This window comes from Mus musculus, chromosome 14 (assembly GCF_000001635.26).
Source record: "Mus musculus strain C57BL/6J chromosome 14, GRCm38.p6 C57BL/6J".
NCBI lineage: Eukaryota > Metazoa > Chordata > Mammalia > Rodentia > Muridae > Mus > Mus musculus.
The window spans coordinates 22,557,003-22,578,672 of NC_000080.6; the positions used below are offsets into that span (position 1 = coordinate 22,557,003).

At 44.4% G+C, this 21,670-nt stretch overlaps 1 protein-coding gene and 1 pseudogene across 5 annotated transcripts in view; one reads left to right on the forward strand and one right to left on the reverse strand.

Annotated features, from left to right (window-relative positions):
* Positions 1-21,670, forward strand: part of Lrmda (leucine rich melanocyte differentiation associated) — a 1,036,590-nt gene that overhangs the window by 537,499 nt on the left and 477,421 nt on the right. For 2 of the 5 annotated variants that reach the window (XM_006519676.4, NM_028275.1), the window contains exon 3: positions 20,846-20,972. The exons of 2 other annotated variants lie outside the window; for them this stretch is intronic. In XM_006519676.4, coding sequence (XP_006519739.1) covers positions 20,846-20,972 — 127 coding nt within the window. Of the gene's footprint in view, positions 1-20,275; positions 20,643-20,845; positions 20,973-21,670 lie in introns of those variants that run through there. One more of the 5 variants, XM_006519678.3, reaches the window with a different exon arrangement.
* Positions 1,046-1,467, reverse strand: Gm5670 (predicted gene 5670; annotated as a pseudogene).

The following is a 21,670-nucleotide window of genomic DNA, read 5'->3' on the forward strand; positions in this document are numbered from 1 at the left end:
CTTACTGGTGCATGGACATCTATAAGCCAGAGGTTAATGCTAAATGTCTTCATTGGTTTCTCTCTATCTTATTTTGTTTACTATTACTGCATGGAGGACACATACAAGGGTGTGGTGTGTGTGTGTGTGTGTGTGTGTGTGTGTGTGTGTGTGTGTGTGTGTGGTGTGGTGTGTAATATTCAGGAATTGATTTCAATTATTTGCAGGGTGTAGGACTCAGGTCTGCATGCTTATATATGTAGACACTTAGCCTGTACCATCTTGCCAGCCCTTCCTTATTTTTTGAGATTGGTTCTCCTTTTCAACCTAGAGTTTTCTAGTTGGCTAGATTGGCTGGCTAGCCAACAAGTCTCCAAGAGCCTCCTGTCTCCTTCATTCTGGGTTTTGGGCTACAGGCATGTGTCACTACACCTGGCTTTTCTGTGTGTGCTGGGGATGATATATACTTAACTTTACCCATTGAGTCATCTCCCCAGGTCTGTGTTGAGTCCACAGATGAGATATAGTACAAATAGATCTTTCCTTCAGTGGCCTTCATATTTGAGTATTCTTAGTAGTAGTTAGATAAACAGGGTGCTGCACTTTTGGATTCTCCATAATAGTTGTCTTAAGCTGGTGCAGAAAGTCAAGTCTAAGGAGAAGACGAATAAATGCAGCTTTGTAGTTTGCCCAAACTACAGTGGCTCATGAGTCTCAGTTCTGAATACCTGTATTTTATAGGAAGTTCTCTTAAGTGTTCCTTGTAGGAATAATGGTCACTTAGGAAGTGAGCAGGGGCTTTCACTGGCAAAATAGGTTGTAATGTCTTCTTTGCCCTGGAAGTTGTTCCATTTCATACAACCATGATCATCTTGACACTGTCTGTGACAATACAACAGTACTGGAGATATCAGAAGGTATGCAGTCCTTGCCACTCTTTATCATCATCTTTGTTAAGATGGATACCTTTTTCCTCTCTCTCTCTCTCTCTCTCTCTCTCTCTCTCTCTCTCTCTCTCTCTCTCTCTCCCTCTCTCTCTCTCCCTCTCTCTCTCTCTCTCTTTGGAAGCAGTTCTGCAACTTTATTTGGCATTCAGCAGGTTAGTTCTCATCCACATTGACTGTCAGTAGATTTTCGAATGTGGTAACAGGCATGTAAGCTGCCAATGTGTAGAGCTTGTTTGGTGAATCCTTGTCCTCATGTTTTCTGGACAAATGCATTCGGATGCGAGATGGAACATTCCTTATTCCCTTGGCCCAGACAGCTTTATTGAGTCTGGTGTCAATGCACACATCTGGTGTCCCCATTTCTTCCATGGCAAACTTCCAAATTTCTTTGAGTGCCCGAGGAACACACTTCTTGAAGCCCACTTCATAGATGTGCTTGTGAATATTGACAGTATATTCTCGGGCCACCACCTCATTATCGGCAGAACGGCCCATCTTCTCACCATCCTTCTTTGCGGGAGACATTCTGCTGGGCCCAAGTTCAAGATGAACATTTCTTTTACATTCTAACACCACCAAGTCCTCCTGAAAATTGCTTCTTGAAGTTCTTCATGGCTACCAGCAGGTATCATGGGGCTACTATAAGTACATACTTGAATTGAGTTCTGGTTGTTCTCATTAAAAGATAATGACTTATTTGACATAGGCATATTTTTGGTTTTTCCTGTTATGTAAGAATCCATTGTGACTTGATACAGAAAGAGGAATCCATCCTGAATCCAGAAGAGGCATCCTCTTAATGTTATAGAACAACATATCATTGAACTAATGACTTTAGTTTCTCTAAGCAACCTGAGGGGTATAAAAAGTGAGAATATTTTTTTCTTTTTTGCTTGTGATATATGTGTGTGTGTGTGTAAGCCAAAGACTGATGTGTGTTGTCTTCCTTAATCACTCTCTGTTTTATTTACGGAGGCTGAATCAGAATTTGCCCACTTGGATAGTGTAGTTAACCTGCTTGCCCTAAGGCTCTTGTGTCTGTCTGGAGCACTGAGATTTCAGGTGGGCTGCTTGGAGCACTGAGATTTTAGGTAGACTGCCTGGAGCACTGAGATTTCAGGTGGGCTGCTTGGAGCACTGAGATTTTAGGTAGACTGCCTGGAGCACTGAGATTTCAGGTGGGCAGCCATATCCACACAGAATTTATATGGATTCTTGGTCCAAACTCCATTCCTTACATTTGAATGGCAAGTGCCTTGTGTACTGAGCCAGCTCTCTAGTCCTCAAATGAGAATATTTGAGGTATTTTAGTGAAGAAAAAATTTAAAAGTAACCCAGATTGTATTGATAGCTGGTGTTTTTTTTTTTCCAATCCACAAAACCATGGCCTATCTATAATGGATACTTTCTGGCTCAATGACCATAGTATGTCATTAGACCCCTGGAGTGGTCTTTGAGTTGGGGACTTCCTTGAGTTGAGTTCCACACTTTGATAGACATACAAAGAACATGGGAATTACAGTGAATACCTAATTATACTCACAAGGAGCCATGCTATGCAATAGAGTGTGCACTTTGGACCCTTGCATTGGAGTTTTAAATAATGACCTAGTTACCACTCTTTGCTCTGGAGCAATCGAAGCCCATTGAAGCAGAAATCTATTTGTACTACATCTCATCTATGGACTCAACACAGTGCTCTTCCCTGGATTAGTTGCCGGGGTTATAGTGGATATTTTCACAGTGCTTAAAAAGCATCTAATACAGGAATGAAGGACCAGCATTCACCTCTCTCTTCTTCTGGACTGGGAACACAATGTGACCCCTCTGACCTCCAGGATCTCTCCACTACTATAGACTGTCATTCTCAAACTGTGAGCCAACTGTGCCTTTCCTGACTTTAGTTGTCTTTGTCAAGCATTCTGTCATCATAGGAAGAAATGTAAGTAATACAGGGTTCAAGCCAGAGTCAATTGGGTGGAAGGACCTGTCTAGCCTCTGAGAACTGTCTATGTGTTCAGGTGTAGTGTGTGTGTGTGTGTGTGTGTGTGTGTGTACACATGCATGATGGGATGGGGGAAAGGCCTGCAAATAACATATTGAAGTGAGCCAAGCACAGGACGTAGGTGTGCCTAGAGTAGTGAGAGGGGCTCTCCTGGTTTTTGTAGTTTTTACTTTGGTTCTTCATGGTAGAGATAAGAGGAATTTCCTGATGTCCCTCCTGCTCATGCTTATGTAGGGACCTCTCTCTAAAGAGAAAAATACTTGCAAGTCCCATCTACCTCTTCTCCAGACACTAGGCAAGAAGTCTATGTTCCTGGCCTAATACTTGCTCAGAGGACCCAGGATGTGAAACTCAAAGATGGGCCTCAGTGGGGTCTCCTCCAGGTTCTCCTAATGGATTCTTGACTAGGACAACCTCCACAATGGTGCTGAAGATCCCAGTCAGAATCTTTTTGTGTGTGTTTAGAAAACCTAGAACAGACTAGAATAGAATACAGACATGATTGTACTAAGTATACCTATTTAATAATCCTGGGTCGGGGGAAGATGGTCCTTTCTTTCTCTTTGACTTCCTAAGAAAGTCTTCTGCTCATCAGCACTCTTCGCTCAGTTACTGTGATTCTTGTAAGTGGTGATTCCCAAGCTGGTGTCATTAGTGAGTCTGTTCTGGATGGAGGTTTGACATAGAATCTGCATCTCTGACACATAGATTGTTCCCTTCCTCCTACTTAATCAACCATCAATAGATATATAAGCCACTGTCTTGGTCATCATAACACTTAATTTTCAAGTAGAGAAGTAAGCATCAAATGCCTTGGACAATAGGAAAACAGAGCAAGCCATTGGCCAGTGACAGCAAGAGCACCCAAATAGAAGTCATAGCTGGAGGGTTCAACCTGGAGACACCTTGGCTGGTTTGGGTGGAGCAAAGTCTTCTCCAAGGAATAAATTTAAGCTTCACTTTGAACTGTGAATGGGATGTGCATTATCATTGAGCAAGTGGAGGCGTTTCAAGTGAAGATAAAATGACCAGACAGGTCACTCAACCTTCCTGCGGGTCTTGACAGGTCCTTAGAAGGTGCTAGGGATAAAATCTGGAGGTCTGACTTGAAAGATGGGTCAAGACTGATCAAAAAGTTAGCTTTGTCAAAAGCTTCAGGCCCATTCTTACCTGAAGACAACCCGTGGTGATCTGAAGTCATTAATCCACCTGAAGGCCTGTCCTGACCTGACTTCCCTTGCTTTGAAGTGTGCTGTCCTCAGCGGCATGAGGAAATAATTTGCTGCCTGCTTCAATGAACCATCAGGAGAGCCAGCAGACCTAATGACATGTGAGAATATTAACCTCCTACCACGAAGAGCTGTGAATCTTGAGCAGCAGTCTATAATTCACCCTGAACTCCTGAGCGGGGCTTTCTCACTCTCTCAGTTAAATCCAGAGAGAGCAGGAGAGGCTTGCTCATAAAACTTTATATTCTCCAACAGTACAAACCTTGCTGAGCTGTTTAGTAACGAGTGACTTTCCTATTACAATGGGAAAGAAAGGTTGTCCTTGCAAAAGCAGGAAGTGGGGGAAGAAGTGTTTTTGGTGTTGATTTGCATAGATGCCTTGTTCTTACAATGGGAACAAGCATGGTATCATGGAAGGTGAGTAACTAAACTTCTTTGTAATTCTGTACTTTATCTTCAACATCAGAGAAGAACAGATGTTAGGAAACAAATCTGAAGGTATCTGGATGTTAGAAGGGACTCCAAAGACCTTTTAAAAGTCATTTGAAAACTGTATCTTATATCTTGGGCATCCTAGGTTTGGGGCTAATATCCACTTATCAGTGAGTACATATTGTGTGAGTTCCTTTGTGAATGTGTTACCTCACTCAGGATGATGCCCTCCAGGTCCATCCATTTGGCTAGGAATTTCATAAATTCATTCTTTTTAATAGCTGAGTAGTACTCCATTGTGTAGATGTACCATATTGGAGCTGAGATGAAAGGATGGACCATGTAGAGACTGCCATATCCAGGGACCCACCCCATAATCAGCATCCAAATGCTGACACCATTGCATACACTAGCAAGATTTTATTGAAAGGACCCAGATGTAGCTGTCTCTTGTGAGACTATGCCGGAGTCTAGCAAACACAGAAGTGGATGCTCACAGTCAGCTAATGGATGGATCACAGGGCTCCCAATGGAGGAGCTAGAGAAAGTACCCAAGGAGCTAAAGGGATCTGCAACCCTATAGGTGGAACAACATTATGAACTAACCAGTACCCCGGAGCTCTTGACTCTAGCTGCATATGTATCAAAAGATGGCCTAGTCGGCCATCACTGGAAAGAGAGGCCCATTGGACAGGCAAACTTTATATGCCCCAGTACAGGGGAACGCCAGGGCCAAAAAGTGGGAGTGGGTGGGTAGGGGAGTGGGGGTGGGTGGGTATGGGGGACTTTTGGTATAGCATTGGAAATGTAAATGAGCTAAATATCTAATAAAAAATGGAAAAAAAAGTCATTTGAAGGTAGAAGCAGAACTCTTGTTTCTGAGTTGTGATGATTGTATGCTGATACCACAGTTTCATGAAATTATGAGACCTTAGGAGACAAAGTACTATCTTACCTACCTGTGCTGGCTTGAATAGGGATGGCCACCATAGACTTGTGTGTTTGGATGCTTGACCATAGGGAGTGGCACCATTAGGAGGTGTGGCCTTGTTGGAGTAGGTGTGGCCTCATTAGAGGTAGTACATTAGTCATGTGGAGACGGGCATTAAAATCTCTTATGCTCAAGCTAGACCCAGTATGATAAACAGTTTCATTCTGCTGCTTGTAGATCCAGATGTAGAACTCTTAACTCCTTCCCCAGCATGATGTCTGCCTGTATGCTGCTGTATTTCCTGCCATGACAATGGACTAAACCTTTGGAACTGGAAGCCAGCCCCAGTTAAATGTTTTATTTTTATAAGAGTTGCCTTGGTCATGGTGTCTTCTCACAGCAATAAAGCCTTAACTAAGACACCATCTTTGTACTTAGAAGTGACTGATACACAGAGGGCATCAAATGGCAATTGTTAAAAGATGCAACAGTCACATACTGTGGCTCAGGATCTCACTTATGGAGGAAGCCGAGATCCATAAGGTAATTTATGCACTGCCTCAGCTGGAGTTTGTCCTCGGGTTAAACTAAAGCTCTTCTCTCCTGTCTTTCTGTTCATCTGGTTGTCACTTTTGACAGTGCCATGGTTTTACTGCACTGTGTAATATAGGTGGAAAGTGTCTTGCCATCTATTACGTAAAGCCCAGCATACATCTTCCAGGAGACCAAACTCAGGGGATAAACAAGAAAATAGCTAGTGAAGTTGCTTTGGGGTCCACTGTGTGAGAACATGTGGGCATAGTTGCCTGGCAGAGAAAATCTGGCATGGGGGAAGCCTGGGACTAGAAGGACCTTTGATAGTTTGCTAGAGAAGCTAACTCAGGAGACTTCACCATTCTGTGGCCTCCATGAGCTGGGAGAGAACTCTTTTCATTCACCTTAGCCCTGGAGAGAAGATATTCAGTAAACAAGAAGAGTGAGAGACTCATAAAAGATCCATTTGTTGTTTATTAGGACGCTTTCCTATGTAGCCAGGCCATCTCATCTCAAGATACTAAATGTCTCTATTGAATGCAGGGCACATCCAGGCATTTTAATGAGTTATAGACATAATGAAATCCAACTTTGTCCTTCCACTTATTTGACCGACTTAACAAATGGAAAACCAGCAGTTAATATCTGCTCCATGCCCAGGTCACACACTGCCTTTCTGATCAGTCTATATCACCATCCACTTCCTCCTTTCAGCTTCTCTTCCTGAAGAATTAATTTTATTAAAACCAGCCAAATTAAAGCTGCCTCTGTGCAGAGCATCTGAAGGTCCATTCATTATGCTTTCTTATCTTGGCAGCAATCAGCATAAAAAGTCAGCTTGGCCATTATGCATACACAATGCCCATCAGCTCTCCACCAGTGGTCAATTCATCAAACGTTTGTCTTTTGCCTCTGAGTAGTGTGTCCCTTTACCTGTCCTGCCCTAGTGTGGGCTGCTGGGAAAGATGAGGTAAAGAGGGCGTGGAATGGGCTTTATATCTCTCAACTTCCCATTCCCCCCAGGCTGTTTTATTAGGCAGATTTCATACTTCAAGTATTTTCATACTTGAAGTGTACACTCTGACCCCAGAACCCTACATTTGGGGCTGCACAATATTTGAGCTTGGTACTTAATAGTGTAAGGATTGAACCAATAGTGAAACTTAGCATTGTAATGTTTCTTCCTGTTAGTCACCTTGCAATGTAGGATGCTGCCTATTGAAGGGACCTCTGAAGTAATGTTGCTGGCCCTATTGACAGATGTGAAAAGTAAGGCCTGGAGTCAGAAGGGTACAGGGTGTAACAGGATTTGATTGAAGCAGCATGGTAAGGTGGTGGCCAAGGCAGGATATAAATCAGGTTACAGATAGTTCTTTAAGCAGAGTTTCTTGTAGGCTACTATCTCTGAAGCATATGTTTAATAGCATATATCTGTGTTCTTTGATTAGCTATTTGGTTTTTTTAAAAATAATTCATTTTTTTCCTTTATAATAAAATATGCTAGCTTAGTTTTTAAAGTAGTATTTCTATGAACAGATTATACGTAACTAGGCTTGATCCATGTTCCCCCATCTATCTCCTAGGAGCTCCCAGGGAGGATCTGCAAGGTTTCCAACTTGCAGACCTCCTTGCTACTGTGATAGATTAAATCTTAAACTTGACACATTATATTCCCAAGACCTCATGCCACATGGGGACTTGAAAAGACGGCCCATGCCCCCAGATTTTGTGGCCTTCTTATACATATCCATATCTTAGATTCAGTTGGCTTTGCTGAATTGACAGAGACTCTCTGCCAGCTATGTTACTGTGGAAACCACCTTGCTGTCCTGTTGCCTCCAATTACACAGGAGGCAGAGGGGGTGCGAACCTCAGTAGCCTTAGGTGAAGTCATAGTTCATCAAGTCCAGTCCTGTGCTGATCTCCATAGTGTTGTTAAGGATCTATTAGACACATGTGAAATGGGAAGCTCGACTTACTTGTTTTGGGGGAGAATTGAGAGGCACAGAGCTGGGGGTATTTTGGAGAGAGAATGTGGTTTCAATGCCTTTTGGGAGGACTCGTATATATCAGAGCCCTCTCTCCTTCACTCCACAGAAAGCTATCTTGTAGTCTGGGGTTGAAAAACATGTTTTCACGTTTTTTTAGCCTCTTGAGACCTCAGAATCAACATCTGGCACATTTTTGCTGGCTTTCCTGGCTTAATTCTATTCCAGAGTACCTGACCTATAGGGAGCTGATCTTTGGACCAAATATTTGGTTAGGATCCCTCTTGGATCCTAGGTAGGACCTTGAGGTCCAGCCATGGCAATTTCTTCTTTTCTGGTTGGTTTGCAATGAGTAGACACCATCTGTTGAGTTTTTTTTTTTTTTTTAATCTCTTTCTGTAGGGTGGTGAAAGGCTTGTGTGGAAGAGACACTGTTATCTTTCAAGCAAGTAGTTCATGAGGTTGAAGCACTGTGTTCTTGGCCCAGATTGTGTTTGCCCAATGGCTGTGGGAGCCTGCCCAACCAGTGATGCCTTCCGCCCCATGGCGACGTGCAAGCATACCGCGGCTGCAGCTCACCGTGTCCGTTCTCCCACATCTCCCCAGCAAAGAAAACCTCCATTTATAGGACCCACCACACAAACTCACTCTTCGGACTCTTAAAAACAAACAAGATCCCGAAGCCACAGGCTTCATGAGGGCTGTGTGGTTTTGTAAAATCTCAAACCGTGAATCAAAATAATTTTTAGAGACATAGTCAAAGCTCAGGCCCAAATGCTGTCATAAGTGAGAGAAATGCAGTAGGTTCTCCTAGACCAGGGAGGACAGCTGAGATGAGCAGGACAGAAACAGGACATAGAGAGCATTGTTCATCTAGGAAAGGTGTCTGGCACCTCTTCCCTATGTTGAAGGCCTGACTACATGTGATAATTTCAGGGCAAGCAGAGCAGGTAGACCAACAAAGGCAACTCCTTAGAACCTGCTGGATTCTCAGCATCCAGCAATGCTTTTGTCTACGTTGCTTAGCAATCTGCTTTCCTGCCTGCTCTCTCTTTACTTCCGGTCCAGTTTGTTTACCCTTCCACAGGTGGTAAACTCAACTGGAGCAGACCCTGTGACTTGGGTAGCTTGTGTGCCTTTACCTGTAAGATGTGAGTTTCTGCCATGGTGGGGGTAGTTACTATATAACTTTTGGTACTTGACAAGATTTTCAGGCTAAGGATTTCCTGAGTGTCAGGATCCAGTTATCTTTCTTCTATGTTCCCTCAGCCATATGTTAAGGAAAGTGTAAGTAGAAACTTGACTTCACTGGACTTGAGATGCAGTTGAGGACTATTCAAGCCATGCCTAGCCTTACCCTCTTAGCTACTTCACATGTTGCTGAAAAACAAACAAACAAACAAACAAACAATGCTTCACCAAAGCAATTTAAGGGAAAAGGGGTTTCTTTTGTATTATAGTTCCAAAGACATACAGCGCATCATGGTGGGGAAGGCACAGTGTCAGCAGTATGAGGACCACGGTCACATTGTATCTGCAGTCGGGAAGCAGAAGGTGAATAGTTAGTAGACCAGGCTATACAAGCTCAGTGCCTGTTCCCAGTGACGTACTTTCTCTATCAAATCTTCATCTCCATAGCCGTCCAAAATAGTGCCACTAGCTGGAGTGTTCAAACACACGCGTCTCATTAAAGCGGCAGCAGCATTTCAACTGAATTCATGACCCTGTGTTATCTAGCAACTGCTTCTCAGTATGCAATTACCACTTATAACAGAGGGCCATGCCACAGTCACCTCTGTATCCCAGACACTTGCAAAGAACTGAACAAAGAGGGGACTAAATGCATTGCTTATTGCAAACCAGTGAACACTTAAGCTACGAGGGATACACCGATCAACATACCATTAGCTGGTTAGTTTCAACTTTCCTCCACCCAGTATTTTCCTCACTTTCTAGAAGGTCACATGAAGCTGCGAGTGCTGCTTATTCCAGGCGCTGTGGGAAAATCAGGAAGCAAGTCGGAGAGCAGAAGAAATGACAATAAACCTAAGTGGGTCCTTACAACAACTGGATTACAGCTCAGTATTCAAAATGTTAGCCTTTAGGTTGTGGCAAGGGCTGGCTTCTTATGTCTGAGCTACAACCAGATGCCTAATTGAGGCTGCACTAAGATGAACATTCAAAGGTTTGAGACGTGGCTCGATCATTGTGTGAGCTTTCAGGCACTGTTTAACCTCCTAGGATGTTAGTTTTCTTCTGTGAATGTGGGTAGAGTGTCAGGAGGTCTAAGAGTCTAAAGTTTTTTGGGGACTCAGACTCTGAGTCTATGAGACCACGATACGGTCTTCCATAAATAAAGCTGTAGCTCTGATATTACGTTATGGTTCATCAGAAGCCAGTGTGTTGAGACATGCTTTTGTTTTTAAGAATGTCCTAGTAGGGAAATATTAAAACCTCCCAGTTCCAGCCAGGAGAAAAAGATAACATTAGAGTTTAGCATCATAGGGAATGGTACAAATCGAATTCAGCTTCCCCTTTCTTCCCACATGGTCTCCTTGGGACCCCCTGGCAAGGTGGGACATATTCTTAGCAGCCTTTGCAAGATGTGGCTATAGAGAAAGAAGCTCCAGCTGGCTATCCATAGTACCCGAATAGAGTAATAGAGGTCACCAAACTTAATCCCTGTAGAAAAATGTAGCCCAGCCATTTTTCATGTCTTGTCTCTGATCACATATGTATAGAGATGCAGGAATTGGACCCAGGATTTGGCGAACAACTCCTCTGTTTTTGTCAATATAAAACATTGATTTGGGACATTTCCCCATGCATGATTTTACTCTTGGTCCTACTTCCTGGAAGCCCAGAGACTGCATACTTTGATACCACTAACCTCTACTTGTGCATATGAATTCTTGACCATCTCAGGCACTTCTTAGAGATTCCATGGCTTCCTATTGTCCTTGTGTTGGGCAGTACCCTTGAATGCTGATGCCTGAATTTGAGTCTACCACCCAGAACCGAAAAACAATTGCTGGCAGAGTTACTTAGGGGCCAGTAGATTGTACTGCGCTCTATTCATAGGCACCGTGCTTTAGAGTTAATGCTGAATATCGTGGCACTTGGCTATGATCTCAGCTATATGCGAGTCTGAGGGAGGAGGACCTGAAGTTATAGACCAGCCTGTGCTAAATAGTGAGGTCACAGGCAGCCGGGGTAACTTAATGAAATCCTGTCTAAAAATAAGAATTTTAAAGGGCTAAGAAGCTTGCTTGCCTAAAATACACAAAGCTTCAAATTTGTCCCCAGCACAAAAACAAGCAAGCAAGCAATGAAAATCAAAGTAATATTTACTAAAGATTTTCCTCATTATGAAGTACTTACTCATAATAGAAAACATAGTAACTGGAGAAGACTGTGAAATGAAAATTACCATAAGGCTTAAGATGTGTATTTGAAGGATATAGTCATAGACAATGATGTACACACACACACATACACACACACACACAAACACGCACACACATATATGCATATATATTATATGTGTGCATACACTAATATATGATTTTAATTGAGTATACATATATATTCTGAATTAACAAGTCTCTCTATGTTAAATTGTATATTAACAGCAATAAGAAAAAAAGAAACAGTTAACAAGCACTACTTTGATGATTCTTAACATTCACATGGAAGAAAATATCCACAGAAACTTGGCACAGATATCATTTGTGTGGAGAATGGAGGAGAGCCTATGAATAGCTTTTAATTTCCATGCATGAGCTATTGGTGTGTGTACCACAGTTCTTGTAATTTAATTTTAGGTACATAAATATATAGCATGAAATTCTACTGGCTCATTAGATATCTGTCTGTAATATTTTTAATTGCCATGTAGTATTTAATTATTCAGATATGGTGGGCTGCATTAATGGAATTCATCATTCCATTCTGTTGTTGAATGGGTCTGTGTACTTAAATTGTTGTTATAAACAATGTTACAAAGCGAAGCATGGTGGCACACACCTGTAATCCCAGGCAGAGGCAGGAAGATGCTGAGTTCAAGCTCTCAGGATTACATGGTCTTATAGTAAACAAACAAACAAACAACAACAACAACAAAACCCAACAACAACAACAATAAAATAAGGGGAAAAGGCAGCAGGCAGAGGAAGGGGCTAGAGCAGTCAGTCAGGAAAGTGTTTGCTCATCTGCTCTTAGCTGGGCAGAGAGACTCGAACTTGTGACTCCCAAGCTGAGGCACTAAACAAGCAGCCTGATAGAATCGGGAAGCCGGGGGTGTCACTGAGAGGCTCTGTCAGAAGAAACAAGATGGACAGCTCAGGAAGGATGACACCTGAGGGCGACCCCTGGTCTCCACAAATACCTTTACATTCTCACATGCAAACATGAACACACACATGTGTACAAAAGCATGCATATACATCCCCCCCACCCATGCACACACATGAAACATAGTAATGATAATGCTATTGATAATGAAGATGGAGTGACCTTTTTTGCAAGTATGCCATGCATGCATCTTTGATATTTAGTGTATTCAATATTAGGGCTGGAACAATCACCTTTATGACTTTAAACATAAATTAATGTCTAGAAAGACTGTTAATAAGCTTGTTTTCCCTCTGGTATTGTGTTGGTTTGTTATCCAGAACATTTCACAAAATCTTGTGCAAACGGAAGGAAACAACATGAATGTCTAGTTTGATCTGAATAAACATCCTAGTGAAGGTAAACTTTTCTCCTATGTTTCCATGATTTATCAAATTTCCATCCAAGTTCATTTTTAATTATATTTTAACTAGGAATTTGGCTTTTTTGTATTGAGTCATCAATATACTTTCTGTACTAATGATCTTAAGCCCAGCCTTATTAGAGGGGCCATGGGTATTCCCCAATTTTCATTTGCCTTTTGAATTTTAAAGGTGTAGTTTTGGGGGAGGGGAGCTGGAAAGATGGCTCATTGCTTAAGAACATGGGTTGCTCTTCCAAAGGTCTAGCTTTCAATTCCCAGCACCCACATGGCAGCTCACAACTGTCTGTAACTCCAGTTCCAGGGGACCTGACACCTTCTCACAGACATACATGTAGGTAAAACAGTAGTGCACATTAAAAGATAAATACATTATTTTTAAAGGTATAGTTTCTGGCTGTTGATCTTTAAACTTGTACCTGAATAAGCGCTAGAAGTTCACCTGCTTAGATTGATACAATGGTTAATTCTAACACAGTCACCCTGCAACTTAATACATCTTTCTTTTTTGAAAGGTTAATTTTACTCATTTTGCCTGCAAATATGTCTGTGTGCAGTGCCACAGAAGCCAAAAGAGGACATGTGAACCCCTAGAATTGGAGTTACATTGAGCCACATGTGAGCTGCCATATGAGTGTTGGGAACTGAACCTGGGTCCCCTAAAAGATCATCCTGGGTTCTTAACCACTGAACCTACCCTCCAGTTTGATGTATCTTTAACATCCCTCCAGGGTCATCACATCCATAAGTGTGCTAAACATGTTATAAGGCAAGTCACTGGCAAAGCAAAGAGAGAAAGAGAAAGAGGATGAAGGGAGGGGAGGAAGGAGGGAAGGAGGGAGGGAGGGAGGGAGACAGGGAGGAAGGAAAGAAGTAAATAAGTTAGGAACAGAGGGAGGAAGTAAGTTAGGAAGGAAGGGAGGGAAGAAGTAAGTAAGTTAGGAAGGGAGGAGGAGGGAGGGAAGGAGGAAGGAAGGAAGGAAGGAAGGAAGGAAGGAAGGAAGGAAGGAAGGAAGGAAGGAAGGGGGACAAAGTCTCTAGAATCTCCCTGTACTGCAGTCTAAGCCACTAGTAGGTGTTCTTTCAGAATGTCCTTTGTTTCTGGTCTCATTGAGGATCCCACGTAGCCCAGGCTGGCTGCAAACTCATTATATATCCAAAGAAGGTAAGCTTGTACTTCTGACCCTTCTGCCTCTACCTCCTGAGATCTGGTACTACAGCTGTGTGCCACCATGCCCAGTGGTTCTACTTGAACCACTTGTGTCTGTACCTAAAGATATTTTCAAGCTGACCCTTTGTCTTCCTGCTACAAGGATATCATTAAAAGTTTCACCAAAGCCACTTGCCTTTGGACACACTGTATCCTCTCTATTCCTTGTCAAGTATCTCCTGAGAAGCTGCTCTCCCTGAAATTTCCCTCTGTGCACAGTAACTGTGAGGAGATGCACGAAGTGCTGTGTTCTCAATGAGGCCCTCTAAAAACAGCGAGGGCTTTGAGCTAGCTTATTAGAGTTAATACAGTTTAAAGGGGTTGCATAGATAAATAAAACATCAAGGCTCTAAAACTGTAATCCTTAACAATGATGTTGGAAAGCAGATAGTAGAGATGGCAGATTATTACCTTTTAGTAGGTAGGACCTTCAGAATTTAATTCAGTGCTTCCAGATAGCAAAAGCAAAGAGGCTAGCATGACTGGACACCAGATGCATTACCCACCATGTCCCAAGGCAAGCAAACACCATTTTCTCAGAGGGCGAGGACCAGAATTCCAGATGGGTAAATGTATAGCTTAGAGAGCCAAAGGTTGAAGCATCTACCTTCTTACTTCTCCTTTCAAGTACCAGAAAGTGGAAGGTCTACTTCTGGGCTTCTGATTCTTACTCATTCGCCATCATTTTTTAGTTACCATATTTGAAAGGCACCTTAGTGGTTTTAGATACTGAGCAAAAAACTTTCAAGTGCAGGTAGCCATATTGGTTTCCTTTCCTGGTCTTACCTTCGGATCATGCTTACTTACTAATGAATTTTGTTTTCTTGCAGCTCAGGAGTTATCCACCATGAAAGATGCCCCAGAGAACTCCAGGCCTGACTTTAACCCCAGATCCTATACTGCCACTTGCTGTTCATATATCCTATGTATTATGTAGCATAGAGTCCCTTCTACCTCCTATTTCTTACAAACATAATATAGAGTAATTGGTTTCTAGTATTACTGTGTGCGTGTGCATGTGTGCGTGTGCATGTGTGCATGTGCATGTGTGTGTGTGTATGTGTGTGTGTGTAGCTTTGTGACTTGAATGGCATCGAGAGCATAGATCCAAACATATAGGGTAATAAATGATGACATATCCTTTATTATATTGTAGTCTATCACCTATCTACTTATCATTATCAATCATCTCTCTCTACTTATTACCTCTCTACTGATCCATACATAAAACAATTTAAGTTGGATTGATGAGAGTCATATGAATGTTAGGATACCCCCCTCTGACCTAGGCAATGCTAGGCTGGTGCTGGGCCCCTTTCCTGAAACTCGACCAGTCACATCAGCACCTCCAATCTCCCTTTCTTTCTTCCCTCTTCCCCCTTCCCTCCCCATGAATGAGCTCCGTACTATCTGTCCTGTCCTTGTAGCTTTGGCCACGGTCTCTGTGGGAAGTTCATTTTCAGACTCCTCTAAGAGCCACTGCCTGGCAGGTGTGCGAATACAACAGGATCAGATAGTTATTTCTGCACACAGAGTTATCACTGAGACCCTTTAACCGCCACACTGACCAATTAGAGCACACACTGGCCCTCGGCAGCCCCAAGCTGGCCCCATGCTGTGGTTGCTGGGTATCAGTGACCTATTTGCTAAATTATAAACATTATTAAGGTCAGTGGAGGGACAGATCTGAGAGTGGCCAGATAATAGGGAGGGCTGCAGAGGTGAGTGTGTTTACCAGGTGGTAGGAAAGCATCCGAGTCTCCCAATCCCCTCCCCGCCAGGCTAGGTTTACTGGTGCAGACTCTTTACTCCATCTGTCCCTGAGCTAAAGATGAGGATTCACAGGGGATTGGTCCTTTGCACTGGCAGCTCCCTGAGCTCTCGCTCTGCATGGTCCTTGAGTTTCTTTCTCTGGGTTACTCTAATAGACTCACGGCTCCAAGCTGAGCAGCCTTATAAGCCAGGGACTTGATTCTGAGTCCTCTATGAACCTGACAGCTATGCAGGTGGGTGGAAGTCACACTAGCATTCCTACTTTGGCTGGGGCCTAGAGAGACTGAGTTCTAGAAAGCCAAGGTCTAGCCTTTAAGGTAAAGGACTTGGCCCGTGTGGTAGGCTTTGGACATGTGGGCTAGGTCTTTGACATGTCCACAGCCTTTCCACTCTGCCTTGTGAATGCAGGTTTGAATGTTCCAATGATGTTGCAGGGACAGGAAAAGCTGTGAGCAGTGGTGTTGCTTCCTTGCTTGATTTGAGAACATCACAATTTTGGTCTTGTGTAAAACCAGAGAAAAAGGTTCTCCTCACATAGGTCTGCCATGAGCAAGTCCCCTCCAGCCACTGCCATTTCCATGTCTGCTACAAGTGTCACTACTGGTTTAGACTGGAGACCAAGGGAAGAGAGACTCCCCCCTTGGCAGAGCCCGTAAGCCGACAAATCACCAGAAGCTTAAGCAAGTGATCTCTGGTGACTTTTATGGTACTGTGACCTGCTGATTATGTGCTGGCTAAGGGGCAGTGGGTATGGGGGATTGGGTATCACAGGCCTAGACCAGGAACCCCTCTACCCTAAACCTTCCCCTGCCTCAGCTCCTGGTTTTTCATATTACCAGTTTTCAAGGCAAGGCTGAAAAGGCTGACTCTGCATCCACCCAGTAAATGAAGAGGTCAGAAAGGCGCTGCCATGCGCAGAGCCGTGTGTCTGCCTCCCAGCCACTGGCCTAGCCTGGGTAGGGCAGGGTGCCTCTTTAGCACCACTGTTTCTATAAGCTAATGAGGGCAGTGTATGAGCCACAGGCGATGGTGGCGGGATATTAACTGTGACAGGAAGCTTGATCATAATTATCTTAACGAGGATAGGGTTAATTACAGTGGAAACGTAAAAGTTCCCTCTGTCTGACTCTACTGGAGCCAAATGCATTGTGATGTTTTGTCATTTTGATGTGACTTTGGAAAAGGTACTAGGACTCTTCCCAGAGTTGCCGAAAGCTCAAGAGAGAACCCAATGAACAAGGTTGACCAAGATGGTGTGGGTGTGTCATGCCAGTTTCCCCACTGGTGCAGAGGGAGGGGTGAAGCCTGCAAACTGCTGTGGAGGTGCTGAGGAGGGGTGGAGGGTGAACCACCTGCCCTAAGTGGTCCCACCTGGGCTCCTCGTGGGTGGAGCCCACTGCGCTGAGTGGGCGTGTCCACATGCTTTCCATTGTTGTCTCCCAGTGCTGAAGGTGCCCTCCAGCTTCCATTCCAAACCTCTCAGGCACTGCAGCCACCACCCAGCAAATAACACTGGAGTGACAATCAACTCTGCATCAGGCTCTCATTTTGGGGTGCATTTTGCAGTTTACACATTAGCTCAGGCCACATTACCATCTTCCCTGAAACTACCATTGCCATCCCAGGAAAGGGCTGTCATGTCTGAATTATTATGCCTTTGCTTTCTCTCTTCTGTTCTTCTCTTCTCTTCTCTTCTCTCCTCTCCTCTCCTCTCCTCTCCTCTCCTCTCCTCTCCTCTCCTCTCCTCTCCTCTCCTCTCCTCTCCTCTCCTCTCCTCTCCTCTCCTCTCCTCTCCTCTCCTCTCCTCCCCTCCCCTCCCCTCCCCTCCCCTCCCCTCCCCTCCCCTCCCCCTCCCCTCCCCTCTTTTTCCTTCCTTCCTTCCTTCCTTCCTTCCTTCCTTCCTTCCTTCCTCTCTCTCTCTCTCTCTCTCTCTCTCTCTCTCTCTCTCTCACCCTCGCTCGCTCTCGCTCTCTCTTTCTTTTTTAAAATCTCGTCACTTTATATAACATTGAATATCTACCTGCAGGAATCTGGAATAGAGGAATTGTCACAAGAAACTACTTCTTCCTAATAATTTCTTTTGGAAAACAACAACAATAACAGTAACTGGAAAAAGATTTCCAAGTAAAAACTGAAGCCCTTTTCCACAGTGTGTTCACTGCCCTCCAGCAGACCATTGGAGTTGGAACTCCACAAGTCCTTCCCCTGATGTCTCTCCTTCGTGGTGTCCTGAACCTCCTGCCTCCGGCCCCTGGGCTCTCAATTTAGTTAAACACATCCTCGAGTGTACCCACAGCAGCCATGAAAACAGGACTTTATTCATCAGCATCCTCCCTCCCGCACTGCACAGATCTCCTTTTACTGAGCACTAGCAACATTACACAGGAAAAAAAAGAATCTGGAAACCAGACAAGAGACGCAGATTGGGGGTGGGGTGGGGGACTCTTCTCTGAGGTCTCACTCCCATACAGAGCTCTGATGTGTGTGGCCTGTACTGTGGAGAAAGAAGCAGCCTTGGGAGCGGGGCAGTACCCCTGTGGTGGACTGGCTTTGCCCTCTTCATCCTGCGTCATTTTTGTTTTCTGCCATTTAGGAGCAGTGTCGGAAGGAAGTTTTTCTTCTCCTTGCTGGTTGCCAACCCTTTGCTGTGTCTCATGATAAAAAACAAAACAAAACAAAACAATATTTACATAACATACCTTGGAACAGTATGTATCTAAATGGTGCCTTTGAGCAGAGCCCCATCTGATGTTGGTGCACAAAGAACTTATTAGCTTCTCAGAAGGCTTCCTGTTGAGTGGGGGTGGGTCTCCACTCTCCCTGTGGCAAGCAGGGCCCTGTCCCTGAAACAGTTGTGGCTAATGAGCTTGGTTCGCTGACTCCCGTGGAGAAAGGGACTCATAGCTCATTTGGTTGAGAACTTGACTTTTTATTCAGTATCTGATTCCCAGAAACCCACCAACTAGGCCTGATGGAGCATGCAGATATCTCCCAAACTGGGTGGGTTTAAGCAGGAAGGTCAGAAGTTCAAAGGTCATTCTTGGATTCATAATGCATTTGAGGCCAGCCTGGAATATATGGGAGCCAGCTTTAAACAAGCAGACAAAAAAAGCCAAGGGCTTCAGAAAGCCCAAAGATTCCCTGCCCACCCCATACGATTCCACCACACTCTTCCCCTACCCCCAGGTCTCAGGACAAGCTAATGGATGGCAAGGGGAGGCAGCCCTGAGCGAGAATACCATTGTCCTCTGAGGTGGGAGGCACACAGAGCCAGCAGGCATTCGGGATGCCCCAGTTCAGGCTACAGGGAAATGGAGGAGCCGAGACAAAGCTCCGTAGCCCACTCCTAAGCCCCCCAAAGGAGGGAGTTGTTTTGCTTCCCAGAAGCCTATGAAACAGGATGACCCTAAATTAAAGTGCAGGCAGTTTTTCATGTTTGCCTACACAGCACATAGCACTGACCTCAGAGCCCTTATGCTCTGGGCTCTAGAGCCAGAGTAAGACCACATGACACTGGACATTCAGATGGGAGCAACCAAAGATTTCATGAGCATGCTCTACTCCTACCCTTGGTTTGGGGAACCCTCTGTCAGAAAGCTTACCATGGAATCATGGGTACCTGGGGAAAGCTTCCCTGCTAAAGCCCATGGCCAGGGGTGCACACAGAACGCACACAAGGTGACAGGGCCTTAGCATTGGCACAGTCAGTAAACAAATATGTGGCAGACATTCTGGTTGGCCGTACTTTATAGACCAGCCAGGGACTGAATATGTGTCTTCCCTTCACGGCCCTGTGCCTCACCAGGCTCCAGCCGATGCAAGCTCAGCAGCATATCTCCTGGGCCTGGCTGGTGAGCAAGCTGCAAAAGCCCTGGGACTTTTGACTCCCTTTAATTACCATTTGTGTGTGCCCAGGCAAGCATCTGTGCACAGCTGCCTCGTGGTCCCCTCCACTCCAAACACTCCCGAGGGTCCCTCCCTCAGGTGAAGAGCTAATTTCAGACTACATGGGTAAAGGAAGCCTTCTTTCCCTTTCTCTTAGAGTATTTTTTATCTTTGAAACCCATGCTTAATCCTTAATGCCTTTTTTATTTACTGCCTTAAAATCTACACTGCTATACTCTATGCTGGGGGAAAAAAAAACCCACATTCCATAAATTAAAACTTCAGACCAGGGCTTTGAAGCAGAAATGCTCCCAGCCTGTCCCTACACAAAACCAAAACCAAGGAAAAAGAAATAATGAAAGAAGAAAAGGCTTTCTCCTCGGCCTGGAGTGCTTATGTAATTCCTCCCTGTCAGGCAGCCATAGGGATGCTAGGCAGTAGCAAATTAAGTGATTAGCTAAAAAGGAAAAAAAAGAAAAACAGAAAGGAAGGAAGAAAGGAAGAAAAAGGAGAGAGGAGAGAGGAGAGAGGAGAGAGAGAGAGAGAGAGAGAGAGAGAGAGAGAGAGAGAGAGAGAGAGAGAGAGCAAGCCCAAGGATGGGAGGACGTAAGGGGAGAGAAAAGCTGCCTTCCTGGCCGTTTCCCCTATGACTGTACATAGCAGAACCGCTAAGAAATGATACTTGAAGTTATATTTATTATTGTAAGAGGGGTATGAGATTTCTAGGCAGGAATGATGGATGACAGCTTAAATTTGTGTCCAGGGAATGAAGGTGAACTGTGACAGAGTTATTTATCTTGGGAATGGAGGTTAGGGTCAGCCCAGGCTGGGTGCCTGAAGGCACAAGACATTGACAAATTTATCCTGCAGGCCGTATCTGAAGCCCTTTGTTTTGGATCCTGGCTTCTCAATAAGTGACCCTCATCCTTCATGTTGGCAATTCGTGAAGGATGCGGTGAGTGCCAGCGGGGCCCCTTTCTCCCCCTCGCCCCCACCCCGGCTCCCTGCTACTAATTCTTGTCATTCACTCTGCTGACAGGCACCAAGCCCAAACTATTCCCAGTTCTGAAAGGGAAGGTTAAAATATTTATTTCGGCTCATAATGGCCTCTCTGATTTACTGCAGGATCTTTCCCCCCCCTTGCCTTTGTCATTGCAGGTCACTGGAAGGACTGAGTGCATTCAGGAGCCTGGAGGAGCTCATTTTAGACAACAATCTGCTCGGAGACGACCTCGTGTTGCCAGGGTTACCCCACTTGCACACCTTAACCCTCAACAAGAACCAAATATCCTTTTCTGGCACCCAGGACGTCAAGTCCCCGCAGTAGCCCACTTGCCGCCCAGCTCTACGAGGGTCCCATTCTGCCACCCCATACCCTTCTCCTCAAAAATACCTGCAAAATGTCAAATGAGTTTTATGTGTCAGCTAAATTAAAGTATGTGAAATACAGTCGGTGGGCAGACAAAGCGTTCTGTCTTCTGGCACTCGGGACACTTCAGAGTAATTTATTATAGGTCATTCATAAATGAAATGCACCGTTATATCTTCCTGTTGCTCCATTTTAGTGTAGAGATCTAAGTTATGGCTGCGAGGAAATCTTTTTAATAGATAAAAATAGAGAAAGAAAATAATGTCACGGGTGCCTGGGAGGAAAAGCTGCTTCTGTTTGCCTGGGCTTGTGTGGGAGGGCGACCTCTGGTGGCAAGCTGTGGGTAATGCCGCTAAGTTGACTTAGTCCTTGTAGACTTCTGGAATGCTTTTGGTGTAGGCTGGGGAAACAGTTCTGGATATCAAGAAGGGAGAGAGCTGAGGTGTACAGAGAAGTGTGAAGGTCAGGCCCTGTACTCCCCTTGTATGCAGCTCTAGGTGTGATCAGAGGCCTAGGATAACCATGGTGGGTTATGACCTCTTTTGGGTCGGTGAGTACCCAGCCTGGGGTGAGAATTAGGGACTAAATGCCCTGGCTGCTACAGTAAGGATAAA